At 36.1% G+C, this 25,251-nt stretch overlaps 1 protein-coding gene across 5 annotated transcripts in view; it reads left to right on the top strand.

The window, feature by feature from the left end:
* Positions 1 to 1,716: 1,716 nt before the first annotated feature.
* The window catches only part of TTC29 (tetratricopeptide repeat domain 29), a 240,701-nt gene continuing 217,166 nt past the window's right edge, over positions 1,717 to 25,251 (top strand). For 3 of the 5 annotated variants that reach the window (XM_063705596.1, XM_063705594.1, XM_063705595.1), the window contains exons 1-4: positions 1,739 to 1,885; positions 2,512 to 2,558; positions 7,612 to 7,709; positions 9,839 to 9,922. In XM_063705596.1, coding sequence (XP_063561666.1) covers positions 7,618 to 7,709; positions 9,839 to 9,922 — 176 coding nt within the window. In that variant the 5' untranslated portion in view covers positions 1,739 to 1,885; positions 2,512 to 2,558; positions 7,612 to 7,617. Of the gene's footprint in view, positions 1,886 to 1,942; positions 2,060 to 2,511; positions 2,559 to 7,611; positions 7,710 to 9,838; positions 9,923 to 25,251 lie in introns of those variants that run through there. The other 2 variants (XM_019026099.3, XM_019026100.3) reach the window with 2 other exon arrangements.

Raw genomic sequence — 25,251 nt, 5'->3', positions numbered from 1 at the left:
GAAGATTGAGGAAGCAATGAGAAGAATTACACAAGGAAGAATCTGTTTGAAAAACCACTCTGTTCTGTCATTCTGTTAATTCAAAAAATATTTTTGAGCACATACTGTATACTAATCCTTGCATACAGTACAAGGGAATTCAGAAAACAATAAAACAAAGTCTCTGCTTTCAAGGTACTCACAATCTTTCAGGCAAGTTTGGTTCCCATAAGCCAAACACCATGCAAAGTTATACTGATAAAATCAAGGTAGGTCTAAGAGAAAGGAGGTGAGAGGAGGAGAAATTAATTCTGTGTAGTGAAAGGAAGAGGTATTCTGGAATCCTCAAAACTTTCAGAAAGGCCTGAGTTTCTAGATAAAGTTGCAGCTGAATCCGGCATCCTTTGGTTTTCATCAGTTTCCTTTTTTGCTTAAGCCCGTTTGTGTTTTCTGTCACTTGCAAACAAAGTTCTCTAACTGAAGGAATTCTATGCTAAACAGAAGGAGAAAGAGAGTTAGTCAAAGAACTTCTAGTGAAAAAACAGCAAGTAGGAGAAGTAAGTCCAAAGAAGCAGGAAGGAACTACCTAGAAAGCCAACTAAGACAGCCTCCTGTGAGAAAGGAAGGTGCATGGAATTCACAAACAGACTCTAAGTCAGAAAAAGCAGCAAGGACTGGAAAATTCACACAGGTCACAGTGGAGTGTGTTAAGGTGATGCTGAAACTGGAGAATAAACTCATGAGAATAGAATGAGAGTCTTACTGGTGTGGGGGATGGGGTGGAGCCCAATTACAGATAGTCACAGTGCTCATTGAATGTATAATGTAAACTTACTTGGAAATAATTTAGTAATTTGTTACAGCAAATCAGATGTTAGAATGAAAGTGTGGTTATGGTTGATATGCTTGTACTCTAAATATAATCGATTTATGGTTAATAGAATGATTCGTGTGAGCAATATCGCTGGCTTGTTCTCTTACAATGTGTGTCAGTAGACAAGGAACAATAGCCTAACTTTCCAGCACTTCTGTATTTTAGAAGTAACAAGTGGCAAGCCTCACTCTCTTGCCCCATATATATATGAGGGAATGAGCAAGGAAGCTCACTTCCTTGCTCTCATGTCTGAGAGAAGAGATGGAATGATGGGCCGAGATTAATACGATGATATTTATTTAGTGTAAATATAAAACCCTGAGTTTCAGGTAAAAATGCAAAACAAATAAGGACAGATGCAGGGAGATTCTCTGAAAGAGACCTTGAGTATTTAGCGAACCACAATTCAAAATTGAATTGTCTGTGGGGACATGACAGGAAAAGGCATTTGTGGTGGGTTCTGACTGCAAGAGAGGCTGAGGAAGAGGAGAATGAATGACTTAGCTAGATGGATAAATTGGCTTCAGGTCACGGGGATCATGAATGCCTAGCTCAGCGTTTTCCCATCAATCCTGTGGACAAAAGGGAAATGAAGAAAAAGCATTGAGAATGCAAGGCCACGAAAGAAATGAAAGTGGCAAATTCGAGCCTCTTGGGTTACGTAAAAATGCCTAAAAGCGAGCTAACTTCTGAAAGCAGCCCTGCTTGAAAAGCCTCAGCTATCTGGGGTCCCCGCCCGGCCGTCAGTTAGCTCCACCCCTCGCCAGACTCCGCCCCCAAGCCCGAAGAGTCTGGGAGCTGCCCCAATCCCGAGGCCCGGTTTAGCCTAACTCCACCTCCGGCCGTTCTGCCCCGCCTCTCTGTTTCCCTGGAGACGCTCTCGGCGTCCCCTCTCTCCGCTCCGGCGGAGCCAGGCTTCGGAATCACTGAGAGAGGAGGGGGCAGCGCCAACGCCCAGCACCTGCCGCCGGTGGGGGACTGACTTCGGCGGAACGGAAAACTGGAGTTGTTTCCCTGGGCCAGTGCACCGAGGTTCGTGACGGCAGGGGCGAGGTTGGGACCGGACTTCCTCAGCTCCTTGGAGAGGCAGGCTGTTCTTCAGGCAGCCCCTTCCCTGACCCCTACAGCCCTTCCTCCATCAGTCTTTCTCAAGCTTCCTGAGTCCAGGCCCTCGCCACTTACCTCAATAAACGAACTGAAAGAGAAGTAGGGAAAGGCGCCAGTTCCTCTTGCTCCCCAGTTCACCTGACCCTCTGAGGGGAGTGAAAAACTAGGCATAGGATAAGTCCTTTAGTCCTGTTGAGAACTAGGTGGGAACAGAAAGGGAACTGAGATGCTCTCCGTTTTTGGCAAAGATAACTATCTCGTAAATTTGAGAGAACAAATGGTTATCCCTAATGTCACATTTGTATTGAAATACATCAATACATATACATATTTCAGATGTTTTGGCATTTCACTGATTTAGTGATTAGTTTCTCATAGGATCTATACTTGGGGATTTTCTTTAAAAGTTCATCTAAACTTAGATGGTAGGAAGTATTTGTTGTAAGAGTGAATCTTATTCCATGACTTGGGGCGGGGAGAGGAGTTACACTACTGACTGATTTTAAACTTCTTTTCTTCTTTGCTATTATTCTTTGCTTCCTGATTTTCAGGCTGAAGTCTATAAGCCTGGAGAGACCATCAGCAGTAATCTGCAAATGTAAGTCACGTGAAATATGGCTTGCCTTCAAACTCATTTCCTGCTTGATTTTGTGATTTAGCCATCAATGTCAGCTGGTAGGAAATGTGTGTTTTCTATTTATTTTACTAAACAACCTGTCTACCCATGAGAGAGTGCCAGCAGTGTCCAAAAATTATGATACCGAGAATAAACATTATTAGTGACTCTTTATAAACTTAATTATTTTTTTTTTTACTTAGGGAGCATAATTAGTGATATTTCTTCTGTAGTTTTCATTAAACTTTCATAGTAAAAGAGCTTGGATAATATGAAAAGTTTTAATTCTTATGAATGATTTTTAGTAAAATCATACTTGTTTTAAACTCGTGATGATGTATAATAAACTTGCTTACTGTGGTTTACTGGCTTTATTTCTCTAATCTCAGTTTTTACTCCAAAGTGACTGAACCCTGCAGACACTGGTCAGCCTCAGACATAGTCATTCTCCAAGTAGCCTCCATTTACACAGTAGTAGGTCTCCCTCCTTTGTGTTTCCTGATAAAGGCATCTCTGGGGATAGAGGGCAGGAGAGTTACTCTTTGAAGAATTTTACTTGGGGGCCAAAAATTTAAACTCACACCATGGGACACATTCAGCCTGACCTAGCACTCTCAAACCTTTCATCCTGTATTTCTCCATTCTCATTTGTCTTTGCATGTGGGGGCCAAACTTAGAGATTGTAACTGTGATACAAGAGCCAACCAGCAGATCAAAGAGTACACCGAATTTCTTCTGAATACCAACAGTGGAATGGCTTCAGGCGGCCTTTTGATCTTTGTCTCAGCACCCGATGGTGCCACACTGTAGCACTGCCCACTTGCTGGCACTGGGGGAGGTGCCTGTGGGTCCTCCTAACAGGCTGATTCAGCCTGAGCTCCTGAGGCTAAGCTCATTTGGTGGCAGCCAAAGAGGTATCTTTCATTCTTCTTCTTTCTTATTCACCTGAACCTGAGCAATTTCCCTGCCTGCAGCCACACCATCTTGTGTGTTTTCCCCTGAGATGTTGATCTAGGAGAACCCTAAGGAGGTGGCATAACTAATGGTGATATGCTCCATTTATGCTAGAGGCCTGGGTCAGTCACCTCATAGCACTAGTCCCATTCTTCATTGTTGAGTCTAAATTGGAGCTCACATGGGAACTGAGAATGCTGTCTGACCAACACCAGGAAAATGATGCAACTCATATTAACAAAGACCAAAAGGCTTTCTTTACAGGTATTTAATTTAATGGAAGTACTGCAAACCCTGCTTGAACTTGTAAGGCATGAAAGATGACAATTACTTAGATAAGAAAGTAATTTGTTACAGGACCCCTTTAAATATTTGCTGCATTCAAAATATTAACTGTGTCATAAAATTCAGATCACACATTATCTGTTGTGTAAAACAAAATACGTTATGTGGCCACGTATTGATTCTGAGAAACAAAATTCCCTTTCCCAATGGGCATAGGTAAGGTAGGATGTGGGGTTCAGAAACAAAGAGAAAGCCTGTTCAACTTCCATCCTGACTCTAAGCTTAAACTTTCCAACATAGATTGATTGAGGGATATTTTTTCCAACATGCTTTTTTTTTCCACTTTATCATTCAGCTCTGATAACTTTTTTTCCACTTTATCATTCAGCTCTGACCACCCCCCATTCAGAGTTTGTGCCTTGAGGCTTGCCAGCAGGGCTTGCAGTACTTACATTAAACTAAATTTAAGAGTAAAGGTGCTCCTGCTGCTAATGTTCTCAGATCAGAGGAGAGCAAAATGAAGGAACTGGCAGCTGAAACTTTAATGGTAGGAAACGTTGACTCAGAATTTGAAAAAAAAAAAAAAAAGCACAGTTGATCTGTATGACAAAGAAGACATATCCCTCTCCATGTATGTCATTTGCATTTGGTTTCTATTCCATGCTTACATTTTCTAACAAAAATCATCGAACTCAAGTAAACATCAAAAAGGATAAATTTTATATAACATGCTGGTATGCCAACTTTGGTGGGGAGTTATACGCACCTGGATGAGCTATCTTGGCTGGATCAGCACCTCTGGGGGCTGCTCCCTTTTATCTGTCTACAAATAGCTGGATGTTCTTAGTATTCGAGGAAATTGCAAGCCCTGTTCCTCATTTTGAAGCTCCTGGGTGAACTCTTCAAAGACCCCTGCAATTATGAAGAGATTACCCTGGCCCCAGTGCCCACTGCATAATGCTTTGGCAAGTAAAGTGGGGCTTTTAGAAAAGAGTCTAAAATTTATAGAGGATGGAATGCCCCAAATGAGGCAAACTTAGTTGTTTTCTTCTCTCCCTTTTGAAATTTACTAGGGCTACACTGGTGTGGGTTAAGAACTTAGATGATTCCGATGTTCACTGTAACATTGGAAGACTCTGGAACTCTGTGGAAAAGTTTTCACAGCTCCTCTGAAGTCAGCTCTTGAGAGGCCCGTTTGGGGAGCTTTGGTGTCTCTTCAAACCTCACATGAGTTATAACTTCTTACCATATGCTCTGTATGATGCTGCCAGTTAGTAAGTTCTTGTTATTCCAGTAACTCAACTGTTTAATATAACATCTAATCAGAAAAATAGATTTTTTAAATTAAAAAAATTGTCATTACGTTATGAAGTTATGAAGGGTAATATAGTATGTTTCTAATGTTTAGTCTGTAGGAGAGGACTAACATTTGCTGTTTAGAGTGTGCACTTTAAAGCTACAACTGCATAAAAATAAGTGGGCATTTTGTTTCATAGATCATATCATGCCTTGACAAACTGGTAGTACTAGGATTCTATTATATTTAAAATAAACCACTTATCTCCATTAGAATTCTCTTTAATTATGTAAAAAATTATTTTTAGGCCAGGGTAATAATCTTTTTCAGTAACACAAAGCTTTCTATTTCTACACTGAATTTCAGAAGATTTTCTCTCGTCTTAGTGCTTCTGCACCCCCACCTCCACCATGGCTTTGTAGCACTAGAGGAATATTGTGTCTTAGCTATCCACAGGTGGTTCTATTTCAGGTTTGACTACATCTCTCCTTCTCTACTCCTACCTAAGCCACCACTCTCTCTCCCCTGTATTTCACAGGAGGTTTTGGGCTGGCCTCTCTGCTGTCTACCTTTTCCCCCACTACAGTCTAACCTGAAGGAAAAACTCAGAGTGATCCTTTCAGGATGAAAGTCAGATCGTGTCAATTCTATGCTCTGTATCCTCCAATGGATTCTTACCTCAATAAGAATAAAAGCCAGTTTTTACAGTAACCCTCAAGACATTACACTATTGGGACACCGAACAAAATTCTCCATAACGTCTTTGAGCTTGTCTCCTTCTGCTTGTATTCATCCCTTTGCCATTGGTAAGCGTTTGGGTAGTTTCTAGTTCTCTGCTTTGTTTTCCAGCAGAGAATCTTATCAACATCTGAGGTTCTATATATTTTTGCTTATTTGTTTAGTGTCTTTCTCCATATTTACCCCCATACTGCAAAGTCTGTGAAATCAGAGAGTTTTGTCTTTTTCTTCACTGCTGTATCTTTGGCACCTAGAACAGTGCCTGGCACCAAATAGGAGCTCATTAAATATCTGCTGAATATATTCAAGGCCCAGATTTTATTGTGATTTTCCCTGGGTCACACAGGTAGTAATGCTGAAGATAAGCCATTTAAAACCTAAAACAAGCCTTTGAGTTTCTTGGTGAAGCTAAGAGTACAGGTCAAACCTGGTGGACATAGAGGGGGTGGGATCAGGAGCCCCTGGCCTTTTGGATGCCTCTCTATTTAACAGAAGCATGGGTTCTTCTGTATCTGACAGCCCTTGCACCATGTAACAATTTTTCTATTCTAAGTTAACAGACGTCATGTCCACACTTCTTCCTCTTTGGAGTAGGATTTAGATAATTTGATTTTATAGACTTGCCTTCCTAATTGCTCACCACTCTGGCACACTGCATTTTCCAAAAAGGGCTGCAATAATATCTCCCATGCCATATTCTTTTATTATAATGAAACTTTGACACTCTCCTATCAATAGGTGGTTCTGTATTCATTTGCCTTGAATCCGGGTGAACTTGTTATTACAGTAGAAGTGGATGCTATGTGACTTCCAAGGGTAGACCCTAAAAGGGGATAAAGCTTCTGCCTGGCTTTTCTCTAAAATACTTGCCTTTGGAGCCTGGAGATGCTACATAAGAAGTCTTAGGTTGCCATGATGTGAGGAAGTCCATGCCACATGAGGAGACCACATGTGTGAGTTCTGGCAGATAGCCCCAGTTGAGTTCCAGCTAACAGTTAGCATCAACCACTAGAAAAGTGAGTGAAGACACTTCAAGGTGATTCCTGTCCCCTATCATTGGGTTACTACAGCTTCTGAGTTTTCTCAGCAGAGGCTCCCGTCATCATGGAGGAGAAAAAATCCATGCCTATGATACCTTGTCCTTATTCCTGAACCATGTAAAGTGTGAGATAAAGTTGTTTTAAACAACTTTTAAAAAACAGTACATTTTGAAGTGATTCATTATATTGTTATGGCTGTGTGCTTTCTCAGGGCAGCTGTCTCCTTGTTGAGAATTGTTCTTATCATCTATCACATCTAAGGGAAAGCCTTTATTTGTGAGCGATAAGGCTTTTAGAAAACAGCAAGTATAAGCAATTTTCAATTATTGATTGTAACAGGAAAGCAACACATAAACATTGGAAATCCATAGCTATCCTTAAAATCTTTATTCTTTAATTGCAATCATGTCCCTCACAAAACTCTTACCAAAGATGCCAACTGAACCATCAACGCATTTATGAAATTTTCTTCTTATCTACTTTGTGCTGAAGATACAGACAAATAATAAATTGGCCAAAAAGCAGACAATGGAAGAAAATAATGAGAGAAGCAACCTGCAGAATCCACTCACTGAGCATGATTCCCGAATAACACAGCCGTAGCACTACACATAGGCATTCTCAACTAAGATGACAGACTGTAAATCTCTAATAATGTCTTAAAGGATCCTTTGAAAGATTTATTCCTTAAAATACAATTTCTACTTATTTCTTTTTGTAGTCCGAAATGACCACCCTGCCCCCACTGCCCATGACACGCCCGAAGCTTACAGCCTTAGCCAGACAGAAGCTGCCTTGCTCCTCCAGAAAAATTCCAAGGTACGTGCCCCTGGTTTTTACTTATTTTCCTACAGAATGAATTTTCTGTAGTAAGAAATGTCAATAATGTATCTCAGAAAATAAAATCATTTCAAGAGAAGAGAAAAATGCCTTGTTATATTGAGAATATTGAAATCTGCTGTTTCAAAAGGATTTATGAACCACATTCAAATACTGCAAATATATTTATTTATTTATTAACCTAGTGCTTATTTCATCATTTTATTTCCTGTTGCAATTATATCATGGTTCCTGTAGAGTTTTGCAGATAAGTTTCCTGTTTTAAATGTGTATGGAGAACAGAAAGCAGAAGCTTTGGGAGCGAAAGGTGTAAAGCTTTTTTCTTTTTAAGGCTGAGTCTTACTCTGTCACCTAGGCTGGAGTGCAGTGGTGTGATCTCAGCTCACTGCAATCTCTGCCTCCTGAGTTCAAGCAATTATCGTGTCTCAGCCTCCTGAGTAGCTGGAACCACAGGCATGCAGCACTATGCCCAGCTAAGTTTTTGTATTTTTAGTAGAGACAGGTTTCACCATGTTGGCCAGGCTGGTCTTGAACTCCTGGCCTCAAGTGATTCACCCGCCTTGGCCTCCCCAAATGCTGGGATTGTAGGGATGAGCCACCATGCCCAGACTGAAAGGTGTAATGCTTTTAATCTACAAGGTCCCAAGGGCTGACTTCTGTTTTGGAAGAAGGAGGGTAGAGCCTTACTTGTAGGGTAGACTGGCAGGCAAGAATCAGCTCCTGAAATGATGCTGGGGCTTGAAAATGCATCATCAAACTGCTGCTGCCCATGAATGGCTGCTGAGCTACTCAAATTGTCACTGAGGAAATGCAGGACAGAGAAACTGATACATTTTGTCATAATTATAATAGTAACTGATTGTGCTATTTTGAAATTGCCATTTGTAATTCTATTGGCTTTTAGTAACATACATATTATTTACCAATATAAATAGTTTGCATATGTAGGTTTATTTTCTTTATATGCCTACTTTTCCATTCCTGCAAGGCATAATGATCAAAGTATTAGGAGGTTTCTTTGTTCTCATGCCTCATTTTTAGTATTTCTAGGAAAGACCAAAGCCCCTGGAACAAAATAAATACATTCAGCTAAACTAACATAAAAATTCTTTAAAAATAGTAAATCAAAATTTTCTTTTCCTATAGCGGAGAAATCTTTCAATGAATGCATAATTCATGTGTGTATACTATAACATATATACATACATATTTTTGTTTTACTTTTGAATAATGTAAAATATTTATGAAGTCTGAAAAAGCTTATTCTTTCTGTCTTTTTAAAGGATTTAATTTATATTTTGTTTTCAAGGTGAGCAAAAGCATAGCCAAATCTCATATCCTTAGGATAGGATGAGTTTTAAAGAAAATGTTTTCTTGTATTCATTTTATTGAAGAAAAATATTTTTATCATACCCACAAAAGGCAAAGTTTGTATCAACATTCTTTAATAGCTTCTGAATAAAACACTGATATTTGTTTAGTTCCATATCAATCATCATAGTTATGAGAGGTTGATACCATGCTTATTTTTAAAGGTGCAAAAGGGTGTGAAGAATGAATGCACTACAAGTATAATACATTTTCAATAAGGGCTTCTTAAAATCATTTTGCACCTTGAACCTTTAATAATTTGAGTTTTATGTGTGATTAAAAAAACTATTCAAAGAACATTTCAGGACAAAATTGAGTAATGTTTGGAATAAATTCACGTTACACATTTGAATCAAACAGGTGTTCTTGGCTCGGGATTCTGTACCAAACAATACATAACTTCAGCAGTTGGAAAGTTACACCACGAAAAAATGTGAGCAAAATAGAAGGTCTTGTAAGCTTTGAGGAGAAGACTCTTGAGTAGAAAGTGAATTATTTCAAGGTGTTGGTGTTTTATTTGTTTACACACTGGGTTTAATATTCTTCCTTATCATTTTCCATTCAGGAAAGATAAAATTTTGAAATGATCAACCAACGACCTAACTCTATAGCTATTGCGTTTATTACATATGGTATTATACCCTGAATATTTCTATTTTCCTGGTGGCATTTTATATGTTTGGTAGCTTTTCAACTTGATAAGGCGGTGCTTTATTATTTCTTTCTATTTCATTTAGGTCTCAATTGATCAAAGAAAAAGATGACATAGATCATTATCTAGAGGTGAATTTCAAAGGATTATCAAAAGAGGAAGTTGCTGCGTAAGTACAACCTTTAAAGGTACTTTAATATAAAGTTTGTTTCTTTTGTCTTGATTCTTTATTGAAATTTCAGTTTTCCTGTGTAATATACTTTTTCATTGGAACATGGCATTTAAAAATTAAAGCTCATATTAAATAGTGATAAGTCATGTCTATTGATCTCACACATATCAAAGTCTTTAATTTTATGGCTCTCAAAATTCCCATATTTACCAAGATATTATACTATCACATTTGCAATATTTAGTTAAGTCTGTGCTATTAATTGCTTGTTAACCTTCGTTTTAAGGTGTGTTGTCTCCATAGGAAAGAAAAAAGCTTTAAGAAACAGATTTATATATCTTTTCTCCTGGTGATTAAAGAAAAAGAAACACCTTACTAACGTACTAATATGTCTCCTTTTCCACCCAAGCACTCACAAAAGAACCAATGGATCATACTTTATTGGTTAATTTTTAAATAATTCTAAATTGTCTAGATTTATTTTTTAGATGAACGATGCAAACTTTGACATTTTATCACCAGTTAGAATCTAATTTATGGGATGAATAAAAGCAGTACAAAAATCAATGTAGGTTAGTGAGAAATGAATAGAAACTTAGAATAATAGCTAAACAAGTTTAATATTTCTTACCTATACTTAGTGGGTCTGTTATCACATCTTTTCATGTAAGTATTGAAAAATGGAAATCTTGTAAATTTACACGTATCTTATGGAATTCATTAATTGTTTCAATTAAAATATTTTATGCAACAAATGTTTGTAAAAGATTCTCTCTATTAATTTGTCTAATGCTGTGGGATTCTACTGAAAGGGTGTTGCTAATGATATTTTGGTGTAGGTTTGATATATTCTAAAGTTCTAAGTCTCTTGGTGTTTTCCATTTTATCAGATATTATCTTTGTCAATTTGCATATAACATGGAAAAACACAGTCATTTATTTTGTCAATAACTACTTTATAGAATGACAAAATTTTACAGTAGCTGTAATCACTCACTTCTGCAGAGCTCTATAGACTACCATGTATATGGTACGTGGGATTTTTGGCTAAATGCTATTCTGATGATTAATTATTTAACTTTCCGTGATAAACTGTTAGATAAAATTTAAGGCCAATATTGTATTATAGTACAACTACTTCTTAAAAGAAAAATATATGTATGCCATATTTGGATTCTGATTTAAATATTATATCCAAATAGTTTTAATTGGCTTAAGAATTGGAATTAAATTAAAAACTAAACATGCTACACATAATTTCAACAAACTAGAAGTCCATATACTAAAAGTCTACTGACATTTAAGTTTTCAGTGCAGGCTGAAGAAAAATTTTATCTAAGACAATGCAAAATAGGCTATAGTGATGAGTATTCTCTTAATATTATTTTTCCACTAAAGATACTGCCAAATTGATTTCAAATTCATCATTACACTATTGACAACAGTAACACTGGGTAATTCTCAGGCCTTACTACAATATTCTCCTTAAAGTTTCCTTCACTTCAGTGCTTTCTTAGACCAAAGCTCTTTCTGTAAGATAGTGGATGCAAATCATTAGTATGGAGATAGCTTGTACACAGGTCATTATTATCCTTTTGATTGATACACATTCTAGACCTTGCCCTAGACAGACTAACTGAATAGCATAAAAAGGAGAAAACTGATGAATGATTTCAGCATCTCCCAGCAATGCCCAGCAGGTGCCATGAAGAATTATGCATAGTCTGTTAGCCAGGGAATTACTGCATCAAACTCTTTATAGCCATTCAGCTCTAAAAAGATAAATTGATCAACAAACATTTATTAAGTACTCACTTTGTATCTAATACTAGGTTTTTCACAGTGGGAGAGACAATGATATTTTATTGTAAAATACTTGGCCCCATCCTGGAGCCTTAACATCTATTTGAGACAATAAGACCTATGAGCAGGAGACAAATATGAAATGATCGAGTGCCAACTGTACTGTGAGGTGCAGCCTAGAGGTCAAGAAAAAATCAGAGAAGACTAAGACGATAGGATGGAACTTCTCAAGGAAAATAGATTTTGAGTTTGGCTCCCTGTCTGGTTGCATTATAAAATTATCTAACTGATAAGTCATAGATCTTCAGTATATGAAAATGTAATGGGTAGAAATGGAAGAATCAAATCAGGCAAAAACAATGTCTAAGATATATCCTCAAATCCCTCTCTCTACTGCCTTATTCGTGTCTTTAAGATGGTGATTGATATATTTGTGTATACTCATTAATACAATTGATGTTCACTGGCTTTGATATCCCATAGTACACATATGCTCTGTGTCTAGTTTCAAAATAATCTCTCATCATGTACCCCAAAATATGCCAACCTAAACTCACACGCTGTGACTTTCCTCCCAATGCGATGGGTGGAGAGTTCCTACTGTCATCTAAGCATGGTCCCTCTGCTTGTGCTCTGCATCTCATCCCCTTACCTGCTCCCAAGACTTCCTCCTGCAGTTAAATTTGCTTTTCTCCTACACCATCAATTTCTTTTTCATTGGATCGATCTCACTGGTATTCATTTCTACTCAAACATTTTTCTTGACATCTTATCCCCTTCCAGGTTCTACCCCATTTTGATCTACCCAAGACAGCAAGAAAAGTGCTGTCTTAATATTTTCACATTTCATTTTTGCCTCAGTTGACTCTAAATAGGTTTCCAGCCCCCATACTTACTGAAATGCCTCTTTAGGGTCACCCATGACCCCTATTTTTATCACATCTAATAGTTATGTTTCTGTCCCCAGCTTCCTTGACGTCTTCACAGCATTTGACCGAGTTGAACGCTCTCATCTTCTTGAACATTTTGTGTTTGTGACTTTCGGGATGCCATATTCTATGGTTTTTCTCCACACTGGAGCACTTCAGTCTTCTTTGCAGGCTGGCTTTCTCTTTCCAAACTCTCAGTGGTGAGGTGCCCAAAGGCTGAGTCCTAGGTGCACTTCAGCCACACTCTCAACCTGGACCCAGTCTTACAGCTTTAAACATTAGCAATAACCCAACGGCTACTCAATTTATAAATCCAGCACTGACCTCTCCATCAAGCTGAAAGTTTTTAGATCCAATTGCCTCCTTGATGTGTCTACTTGGATATATCACAGACATCCCAAGGTTAATATAACCCAAAACTGGACTCTTGCTTCACCCCTACTCCTCTCCTATCCCCAATATTTGTCCCACAGCCTTTCCTCAATTCAGCAAATAACATCAAGGCAGCCTTGAGTCTTACCTTGCTTACTGCTACCCCCCTCTAATCCATCAGTATGCCCGATCAGCTACAACTCCGAAATGTATCCCGTGTTCATCTCCTGGTCTTCATTGCAGAGCTGCCATCATGTCTGCTAAGATCGCTTAAATGGTCATATAACTGCTCTTCCCACACCCACTCTCACCCCACCACACTCCTGCTAGAGTGGTCTTTTGAAAACATTAGATCATGGCATTCCCCTGCTTAAAATCTGCCAATAGCTTCCCATTCTTCACCTGACCTGAAGCTGTGCATGGTCTGGACTTTACTGACCTCTCTGACCTTCTCCCTCTTTCTCTCCACCACTCTCTACTCCCAATGTGGCCTTATTGCTGACACTTCTTCTTATGCAGGTGTCAACTTGAATGTGACCTCCACAGTGAGCGGTTTCTTGACCTCATAATACAATGTAAATGAGTAAGCAAGCAGGATAAGCTAACATGTAGTTGTCACTGGAATGACCAAACCCAAGTGATGGGGGTTTATTTTACTTGGGAATGGTAGAATCGTTCAAAGGCAAAAGGCTTCTGGGTTTTGTATCATCTACCTTCACAGAAGAAATTTCAGTATGCTTCATTACTTTCTAAGTGACTATATTATTGTTGTGCCTTATAGGTGCATTTAAAAAAATCAAATCCATTGTATTCACATTCCATATTTGATAATGATGATTTGACTTTAAACTTCAAAGTCAAATTTGACTTAGCAGTGAACTTCAAATGGTTCACTGCTACTATCTAACTGATCTTTAACAAGTACAGACAGTCTTGTCAGAAGAGTTTCTGTACTTCTGTACTTCGGATTTTTAATTCTGTATAATATTATCAGAATGCATTATTGTTTTCAAAAAGAACTTAAAATATCACTTATTATCATATCATGATTACTTTGAGTAGCTAAGTAATAAAAGAGTCATTTATAGATTCAAATAAACATTTCTAGAGGGCACTTTACAGCTTTAGCTATGTATATGAGGAAACAAAATCATCTGGGGACAGAGTATGTTAATCTGCTCAATATTATTTTCTGCTTCAGATATCAAGTTCTATTATGCAGAAGAATATATTTGGTTCAAAATTGTGGGCATCTCTAAGATATTACTTTCTTTCCGAACATCTTATTTTTAGCATCATCAGTGGATGTTTATTGAGCATCACTTTGTCAGCAAGCTTAGTGGCAGTTAGGACTGTTCGTTACTATATTCAGTGAGTTTGGGCTGTAAAGAAACAAATAACAATTTACTTTCATATCTTTTTTTTTTTTTTTTTTGAGACGGAGTCTCGGTCTGTCACCCAGACTGGAGTGCAGTGGTGCGATCTCAGCTCACTGCAAGCTCTGCTTCCCAGGTTCAAGCCATTCTCCTGCTTCAGCCTCCCAAGTAGCTGGGACTACAGGCGTCCGCCACCACGCCCGGCTAATTTTTTTTGTATTTTTAGTAGAGACGGGGTTTCACCGTGTTGGCCAGGATGGTCTCCATCTCCTGACCTCGTGATCCACCCACCTCAGCCTCCCAAAGTGCTGGGACTACAGGCGTGAACCACCGCACCTGGCCTACTTTCATATCTTTTAAAGCCTTTTTCTCCTGCCTCATTTTGAATTGTATTATACTTACTCAAAGTAAATTAGTGTTTTGCCAGTCCACATTTTGTTTTTTGCAGATTAGGTTTTTATCTTGAATCTCAAAATTTTTGTCCAAAGATGCTTTTATGAACTGCAAATATACTTTTTATATGCAAATCCAGCTTCTGGATTTGCACAATGCCCTGGCACTCAAACATATGGAGCAAGATGAAGCCATTTATTTAAGATACAATATTTCATAATTGTTTATTGGAAGTTAGATCCTTTCAAGTGTGCTCTTCGTCTGCTTCATTCATTTTTGTTTACTTTTGAAAATGTTTGTGAAATCATTTTGGTTTCTCTTAAAAAAGTTTGCTCTTTGGTAAAGTAATAAATTCTCTATGGAGGTTTGCAAATTAACTTCCTGAAGAAGTCAGTTGCCAAGCAAATGTTTACATGACTAATCTCCAGATGAGACAGAGATAGGTGGGCAGGAGAAGGAAGAACCCCTGTTTCCTGCTAGGAAAAGAAGATTTTGGTGCTCTAAAATGAAGAGAAAATTTCTTCTTTCTCATGAATATTTTTTAAAAATAAGCGATTACAGAGAATGCAGATGGGAAGAGAGAAGGAATTGCCACTTCTTTTTGAAGAAATTCTGGCATTGTCTTTGAGATCAGATCTCTAGGATGTGAAACCAGGAATGAAAAGATCGTTTTGCCATGATTTAAAGGAAAAGGAAGAAAGAAAAGAAAGAGAAGGAAGGGAAGAAGAAGAAAAAGCGAAAGAAGAAGGGGGAAAAGACTGATATCAGTAAAGTTTAAAATTGGGGAATTTAAAAAATGTAGTTGGAAGGAGCTTTTTTAAAAACAAAACAAGACAGAATAAAACAACAATGTTCACTAGGTACAAAAAAATGGTCTCAAATTTTCACCAAAATCAAATATAGAGATAAAAGAAAAGATTTCAAATGTCAACAGAACATAGAAATGCCAATTTCTTAGGCGTTTATATCTTTGTGTCCTTTAGGAGTTTGCTTTAAAATGCTATTTTCACATATGGTGTTTAAGCTTACCAGCTCTAATAGACATTAAAAAAAGATGTCTCTAAGAGGAAAGCATGGGAATCATGACTAGCAGCTCTGGCTATTATAGGAGCTGATTCCTTCTGTGGTTGAAAACTTGGCTTTGTTATGTAATACCTGTATTGTCTTAAGGTTACCTGCTTTCTCCAATCTTTGCTTTCCACAACTATTTGGAGAGCATAATAACAAGAAATTCTTACAAGAAGTAAAGGAGATTCTCTATATGAAACACGTGTAGACAACACTCAATTCAGACTATTATTAATTATCATTGCTCATTTTTCTTTGGCTTTTAAGCATTTATTCATAGTATAAATAACCTAAATATTTTGCATTAACTTAATGTGTTGATTTATGTAGTGATATTAATTTATCATTTCTCTTTATGTATAGTTATATCTTTTGCTTTGTACTAAGTATCATTTTCATCATGTTCTAAAGGCAGAGTTTTAAATAACATATATTTCAAACTTATAATACTAATCAATGAGGGGACTTTTTTTTTTTTGTAGAGACAGGGTCTCACTATGTTGCCCAGATTGAACTTGAACTCCTGGCTTCATGCAGTCCTCTCACCTCAGCCTCCCAAAAGTGCTGGCATTACAGCTGTGAGCCATCATGCCCAGCCAGTTTTTTAAGAAAATTTCAAGTTGTAATAAAAACTTTTCAGAAATGCACAGATAAACTCGCAGTTTTAGAAATACAAAGAATATAGCTGAAGGATGTGGTTCTTCCTACAATAGCCCATAAACCACAGTGCAAAATGCACTTCTCTATTTAAAAAGCATTTGGGAAATTCCTTTTTCAGTGTCATAGGACAAAGTGATAAATAAAAAAAGATAAAAGGAGACAAGTACACAGGTACCACAGAGGATGAATCAGCCAGAACTGTCAGTCAGTGGGATAAACAATGATCCAGGCACATCACTCTCAATGTATGGGGCAAGATGGTTTTATTATGTAGAGTTTTGTCTTTGATAGTGTCTTCTTTCTGTATTAAGAAAACAGGGAAGTTTAAAAACTATTTAGACCCTTTTCAAGTCTCCATTATGGCTAAAAAACAATCCTTAAAATTACTGAGGTTACTGCAACTATGGAAAAATCATCTCCCTGGCCTATACCCGTATCCTGTTCTGTTTTCTATATTGGAAATTGGAGATGTTGTAATAACCAGCATCACCATCTCACTGTTTAAAGCAAAACCAAGTTATAGATTCACAAGAACTCTTTTGCTTCACCAGGGTTTCCACAGATATTACCAGACCAGGGACTTTTCTGGGAAGCATAATCAGGTGATGGCCACCTCCAGATTAGAAGGGAACAGCATTATCATTCTCTTTTATTTTTATTTTTTAATTCTCTTTTAAAATAAAAGCATTTAAATGTCTAGTTAAAAGAAATAAAAAAGAATATAAGTTTGTAGGAGATGCTTTTCCTTGATAGTTTTTATTATTTGGAAGCTTTTAAAACTTCATGTTTGTATTTCAGTGATTCTCTGAGACCATTTAAAATATGATCACCCTTTCTTTGATCTAGGAAGGCAACTTATCAAGATATATATGTGTGTATATATATATATATATGCACACACACATACAAATATATGTAGTGTGTGTCTTCATAAATATATATATTGTATGTGTGCATGTTTGTGTGTATATATGTGTGTGTGTATTAGCATCTTCAAGCTCTGTGCTTTAACTATTAATCCCAATTTTCTACATACCACTGTATAAAAATCTTTCAATATATTTTAAGTGCTTCTCTTTAAACCAAAGTGTAAGCATGTTAAGTCATATTAAATACAGGCGTACCTTATTCTATTGCACTTTGCCGTATTGCACATCACAGATACTGTATAGCTAGAAAACCCAAATAGAGAAGCTTCTTCCTCTTCTTCCCTGCAATCCACACAGTGCAGGCAAAACTTGACAGTTCCTTCATAAGAAGAATATCAGGAACACATCACTAATTCAGATGTCAGATTTATATTAACCAACATTAGTATATGCATGCAAACCTTGACACAACAAAGAAAAGCTCCAGAAAAATAGCCTACATATTTTACTGTCAGGAGGGCTGTGGAGGCATCCTTAGGCCAAGTCTGTCGACTTAGACATGTATATAAAATTAGGTTTTCTTAGTTAACTAGCTTGCCTATATTGCTTTTCATGGAAGCATCCTGTTTTTCCTGCTTTAGGTAAATTAAATTTGTAAGGAAGAAGCTAAAATACTGAAATACTAGCTGACATGGGGAAGATAAAATAATTGGCCACTGTGAAAAGAACAGACTGTCTGGGGACAAGGGCAAGGCATGACTGGGCCCTGCAGCCACCCTTTTCAGTGTATTTACATTGTGTTGAAATTAAATAACAGAATTCATAACAAAGCATTTTTTTGTTGACCTTACTCTGTTTCATATGGCAGGGAAATGAATAATATATTTTAGAAAAGTTTTAATTATATGTTTTGCTTTATTAGTTTTTGTTTTAGTCTAGGTTTATATATTGAAAGATTTGTGTTGTTGGAAAATTTCCAATGTTGATTGCCTCTGTCCTTAAATTAATACAAATTGTTTATTAATTTACTTATTAATTAATTACTATAGTATCTTCCAAAACTCTTAGATGATCAATAAGAATCTTTCCAAATCTCTTTTATGCTTTTTGGATTTTTTAAAAATTCCCTTCACGTTGTTCCTAAGGGATAGAAGTTATTTGGTCAGAATAATTTCCAAAAAGCCTAAATTTTCTTCTAAGTATGCTAGGAAACCTTTGGCTCATTTTATGCAGGGAAATGATATGATGTCACTTTATTTTAAAAAGATCACTCAAGGCTATTGTGCTCTGTAGATATTTGACTGGGGAACAACCCAAGCAAAAGACATTGGTGGCTTGACCAGGGCAGATGTAGTAGAAATGATGAGAAGTGGTCTAATTTAGAATATATTTAAGTGACAGAGAGATCAGAGCTTACCGATGGAGTAAACATGGGAACTTAGTAAAGGAATAGATAAAAAATGACTCCTTCTGAACTGACCTGAGCAACTAGAGGGATGTCTTGTTCACTGCTGAGTCTCCAGCACCTGTAACAGTATCCACATAGTAGGCACTCAAGAAATACTTTTTAATTAAGGCCAGTCTCATCCCAGCCTGTGCATACTGTTTCCAGTTTAATTCCTTCCATTGCTGCTTTGAAATTCATCTTCTTGCACAAATAATAGTAATGACTAATATTTGTAGAGCACTTTCTATGTTTCAGGTATTATTTTAAGTGCCTCATATGTATTCATTCATTTAATTCACAAAAAGTATTTATTAGTTCAATTTACAGCTAAAAATTGATGCACAGAGATACTAAGTAACTTTCCCAAGGACACACACATAATAAGTAGAAGAGCTGACTTTGAATCTAGGCAGTCTGGGTCTAACACTCATTTTTGGAGCATTATACCATTCTGCCTCTGAAAATACTAAGGTCTTCATTAAACTGTGTTTTCTCTCATCTCTCATTCTTAGTGTATTTCCATTCTCTTGGCCTAGAATGATTTTTCTCCTTACTGTCTCATGATTCTTACTCATTCTTAAATGGCTCGACTGTATTAGATAAACTTGCTACTATCTTGTAATCTCCAGTGCACTTATAGCACTGTATTGCCGTTGCAATACAGTATGATTGTTTCCTATACTAGACTACAAGCTTCAAGAGGCTTCAAGCTTCAAGGGGCTATTGCTGCTCTGCTCGTATGTGCATCCTTGGTACTGTATTCATACAGTGCTTAGCTCACCTCACAGGAATGAGAACCCATGATCTTTTACCCCTTCATAGCCTTGCACATGTGTTCTGCCTGGAAAACCCTCTGCTTTCTCTCATGCCTTGTGTACTGGGCAAGCTTTTATCTTCCAGCTTCAACTTAACAGTTTCCTGCTTTGTGAGGCCTCTTTGAAACACTTGGTAGAGAGCAGAACTCCCGTTTGAACTATCTTGATGGCCATTGACAGTCATGTACAAGTGTTTTATTTCCCCTTTATTAATATTTAACATACCATAGTATGTTCTATACTATGCACGTATATACTATGTACGTATGTTGTATGTATGTATTATAGTACAGATAGTATATAGATTGTGACTCATTAGTGGGTAGTGATTTTGACCCATCAGTTTGGGGGTCATGGCCAGGATTTAAAAAATGGAAAGAGAGTGTAGACAAATAGGATACAAAAGAATGCATTGCATAGAGGAAAGCTAAATATTGGGAGGCTGCCACGTATAATGGAATAGAGCATGAATTTTTAAACCATACTCTCTGGACTCCAGTCCCAGATTTACTCTCATTAACAAAGTAAATGGTTGACTTTGGGGAAGTTACTTAACCTTTCCGTACTTCAGTTACCTAATCTGAAAAAAATAATGATAATAGGGCCTGTTTCCTAAAATAGTTATGATAATTAATTAAGTTAATAATTATAAACTGATTGGAACATTTTGCATATTTGTGTTTTTAAATATTGGTTTAATATATTACACTCACATTTATACATGTGCTGAACTGCAATGTAAGTGTTTTTTTTTTTTTTGAGATGGAGTCTTGCTCTGTTGCCCAGGCTGGAGTGCAGTGGTGCAATCTCCACCTCCTGGGTTTAAGCAATTCTCCTGCCTCAGCCTCCTGAGTAGGTGGAATTACACACGTGCACCACCACACCCAGCTAATTTTTGTATTTTTTCTTAATGTGGGTTGTCATAAGGAATGAACTCTGCTCTAGACTGGAGTCTTTGAAAGCAAGGATTGTGTTTTCTTCACCTTTTAGGCCTCTGACTTACATAAAATAACACTTTTTTGCTTGTTGACTTTCTTTCCAGAATGGATTAAAGAAACTTAAAGTTAAAACTTTGTAGGCTGGATGTGGTGGTTTGCGTCTGTAATCCCAGCACTTTGGGAGGCCGAGGCGGGTGGATCACCTGAGGTCAGGAGTTTGAGACCAGCCTGGCCAACATGGTGAAACCCTGTCTCTACTAAAAATGTAAAAATTAGCCAGGCATGGTGGCACGCACCTGTAATCCCAGCTACTCAGGAGGCTGAGGCAGGAGAATTGCTTGAACCTGGGCAGTGAGCCAAGATTGCACCATTGCACTCTCCAGCCTGGGCAACAAGGCAAGACTCCGTCTCAAAAAAAACAAAAAACAAAAAACAAAAAACAAAAAAAAAAACCTTTGTATTACACAGCTGTCAGATTATAACAAGAAAATAGAAGGCAAATAAATAAAGTATGTAAATATGCTCCCTACTGGAATTACTATGAGGGAACATTAAGTTTTTCTTTCAACTTCTGGGTAGACTGGGCAAAAAGGAAGATGCGAAGGATTACAGAATTCTCATTACCTGATGAAAAGGCATACATCAGTTCTTTAAGAGAGACAAGCTTTTTCCTGATACTAAGCTCCAAAAGAAAGTTATTATATAATCTTATATTAGAAAAATTTGCACACCTAATGCAACAAAATAGTTATTTAGAGAGCTTGTCATAAATATTATATCCTCATTAAGTTTTCTTTCAAACAAGATAGTAACAGGTAAAATAAATGATTATTGTGTGCTATTCTCTGTGTTAAGTGCATTCTTATGTCTGGCAGACAGTCCCTTTTGTTCCAAATGAGAAAGTTTTTCTTGTATATTCACTGTTTTATATGAATTTTAGAATTATCTTGTCAAGAGTTGGGGAAATATCATTAAGCTTTTATTGGGATTGTGTTAAGTTCATATGTTATTTTAGGAGAACTGACATTATTAAAATACTGAGTCCCACATTAACAAGGACCTTTCATTTCAATGGTGTTACATAATAGCATTGACAGCGGCGTCTCTTCACATTCCTGGCTTCAGTGAAGACGATTCTAATGTATCCCAAACAGAAAGCCCTTTGCCATAGGTTTTTAAATAGATAACACGTTACCAAGATAAAGAAACTTTTTTTTAGTTTCTATTTTTCTTAATCATGTGTGAGTGTTGAACCTTGTGAAATAATTTTCTAGCACCTACTAGATTATTTAAAGTTACTAGATTTTCTATTTTGAACTATTCTTCCAATTCTGAGATAAACTCTACTTACGATGGTTTCGATTTATTGACTTCTCTGTGTGTTAGTGTGCACGCGTGTGTGTGTGATTTTTGTATCTAAATAATAATGATATTGAGCTGCGATTTTTATTTTCTCATGCTACACTTTAAGGTTTTGTAAAATTGGCTAAAGAATTTTTATCTTATTCAATTAAAAGTGAGGGCAAATTAAAAATTTTTTCAGATAATGCAAGGACCTAGAAACATCTCTTCCTCTGCAGTCTTTCTGGGCCCTCCCCCAGTGAAAGAAATTACAATGGTTACTTGTATTTTGTAAAATTGACTAAATAATTTTTTATCCTTTTCAATGCTCTAGCACATTTTGGATGAAATGAGAACTTCTTAGTATTGAAAATTTGGTAGAACTCCCATGTAAAACTGAATAGTTTCTCTCCTTTGGTGAGAGTAGGGGTCAGGGGAAAAGGGGTAGGTAGGTCTTGTAACTGGTCGTCTAAATCTTCTCCAGCTAATTGTTATTTTAAAAAATAAGTGCCTCTTTATGTAAAATTTTATATTTACTGCAATAAAGTTTAACATGATATTTTCTAATAATGTTAAAGCCTCTTCTATATTTCTTGAAATATTCTCTGTATCTTGGAGGGAGTGTAAAGATAATGATGGCTAATAATACGGGGTCTAGGGTTGGACTGCCTCTGTTGATGAACCAGCTCCATCACTCACAGGTGTGTGTGATCTTCAGCTTGTTAATTAAACTCTTTGTGCTATAGTTTCCTCATCTGTACGATGGAGATTAAAATGATAGCACCTATCTCATTAAAAATGTTGTCAGGTTTAAATAGGCTAATTACATGTAAAGTATTGAAAACAGCACCTGGCACATCATTAAGCATACAGTAAGAGTTAGCTGTTACTATAATTATAATTAGAAGCTTTTTCCGTTCGTGCTACTATGTTTAGTGACTGTTTTTGTTTTTCTTGGTTATATTTGCACAGATATCTTTTTCTTTTCACATAACCAGTTCTTTCATTTTATGTGTCAACTTTTTGGTCTCTCTTTTATCATTTTATTAACTTACTGTTAATATTTTCTTCTCAGATTTTTATTTAGTATTATTTCATAATATTTGTTTTGTTAGGTTTTTTTCTATCATCCTGAGTTGAAAGCTAGCTTCTTCATTAGTATCAGTTGCTCCTGTTTTTTAGAAAATGCACTTAAATCTATAGCCTTCTTTTTAAATATGGTGATAACTTCTTTTTTCTTTCAATTCTAAATATGTGAAAATTTCCATAGTGGTTTTGCATTTAAGCAAAAAATAAATTCGAAGTGTATTTCTAAATTTGCAGTGAGTAGTTTTTGGTGTTTTCTTTCTTTCTTTCTTTCTTTTTTTGTAGGAGATCCAGGATTGGGAAGTAAATCTTTACTCATGCTTAGTAAGTGTGTCATGGATGTATATCCATGGATGTGTACTAAATGTATCAATTTACAAAATTCCTGGTGTGACCAGTACATGGTCAGGTTTTATAAATATTTCTTTTTTTGAAGAATAAGTATATATTCTCTATTTGTTTGATAGATAATTATATAAAAATCTCTCAGAATCTAAATATTAGTGTGAGGCTGTTATTTCAATCAAGCTAGGCAATTACTGTTCAAATACTTCTCCCTCTACTTTATCTGTAAGTTTCTGAAAAAAATTAAAATCAATGTCTCCTCATTATTGTGTTAATTTTATGTATTTTTAAGCTATATTATTAGGTGCATTGTTTCCCACCTGCTATATTTTTCAGTAAATTGATCTGTTTATAAATCTGATATTATTATGCTCCTTTAATTTTTTTCTGCCTGAATTCTATTTTGTTTAATACTAATAATATTATACAAGCTTTCTTTTTGTTGGTATTTGCATTATTATATGGTAATACAAAAGAAAAATATTCTTGTTCTCCGCCTACTAATCTATTTTATACTTTTTAAAAAAAGTTTAAATCCAAGGCTCTTTTATTTCATCTTCTTGCAAATACTTTCTTTTGTTCTTGCAATGTTCTTATTGATATACTTTTGTATGTACTAATTCCATATTCTTAGTTATAACTAGTAATTTTCTAAATGTTTAGATAGGTGCAATAAAATTAATATGATATTCAGGAAAACAAGATCTTTTATATATACACAGATGTTTTCTGGCCAAAGCATTTTATTATGTTCTGGAAGTTTATCATATACATATAGTCTGTGAAAACTCCTGGCTTCACTGTTCATGTGCGCAGCGCACACTTACTTTGCAATGGTAATTAAAGAGCACATAATATGAAAGATTTATTTACATGACTTACAGTTCGGTAGTTATCTTTTAAGCATTCAAGTTCGATAGGGAAATGTATTCTAATTTTATTTTTAGATAAGGGGAAAATCAAAATATGTTGAGTCAAATGAGGAACTATTTCTATAATAGAAACTTAAAAACCCAAAGAAGAAATGAGATCAACTGCTGCTCTTAAGTAGTCAGAACTTGACATTTCTCTTAAGTTATTTCTCACCCAAGACATATAGAATATTTATATATAATTTCTCACCCAAGACATACAGATTTCTCACCCAAGACATATAGAATATTTATATCTAAAAATATAGAACTGGAGTCATCTAAAGAATCATTTGGTTTCTTTTTTAAAATTTTATCAAAAAAGGGGCTCAAGAGAGTGTAGTTAACGGAGTACCAATGATTGATTTGTAAAAGATAAGTTTTATAAGTGTATATACTTTTTTCTCATGACAAAATATCATTACTTCACTAGAAGACTTGCCATAGTAAGAGAAATATACATGCAGTTTTTGTTATTTACCCCTACACTATCTTCCATTACGTTACTGAAAAGAGCATGAATAATGTTTTGTTTTCATTTTTAATTTATGTGATTTTTTCCCTTTGTATTTTAAACGTTATATTTCTCTTAAAAACTTGTCATGTTTACAACTCAATGTATACTATTTTTCTTGCCATTATTTTTAATATGTTTAAAGTATTATAGGGAAATATATGTTTAGAGGGAGCAACATTAGAATATATATGACGAACCTATAGGTGTAAAGAATTGATTGTTTTACCTTTCTCAGAGAAAGCTCCTCATGTAGTTGTTTAGTATGAAAGGTTTTTTCTTGAAAAGGTTAAAAAAGTTCTAATCAACTTTTGTACATTATGTAGAACTTCATTTTCTAAACTCTGCAAAAGAAAGTTTCATATTTAATGGGGAATCATGAATTATTCCATTTATTATCTACTTCCTCCTTTCAAAGACATGATCTGGATAAAAGGCGGGGTGAATAATTTCAAAAAA

This window comes from Gorilla gorilla, chromosome 3 (assembly GCF_029281585.2).
Source record: "Gorilla gorilla gorilla isolate KB3781 chromosome 3, NHGRI_mGorGor1-v2.1_pri, whole genome shotgun sequence".
Taxonomy (NCBI): Eukaryota; Metazoa; Chordata; class Mammalia; order Primates; family Hominidae; genus Gorilla; species Gorilla gorilla.
This window is presented reverse-complemented; position numbering and strand designations above follow the sequence as displayed.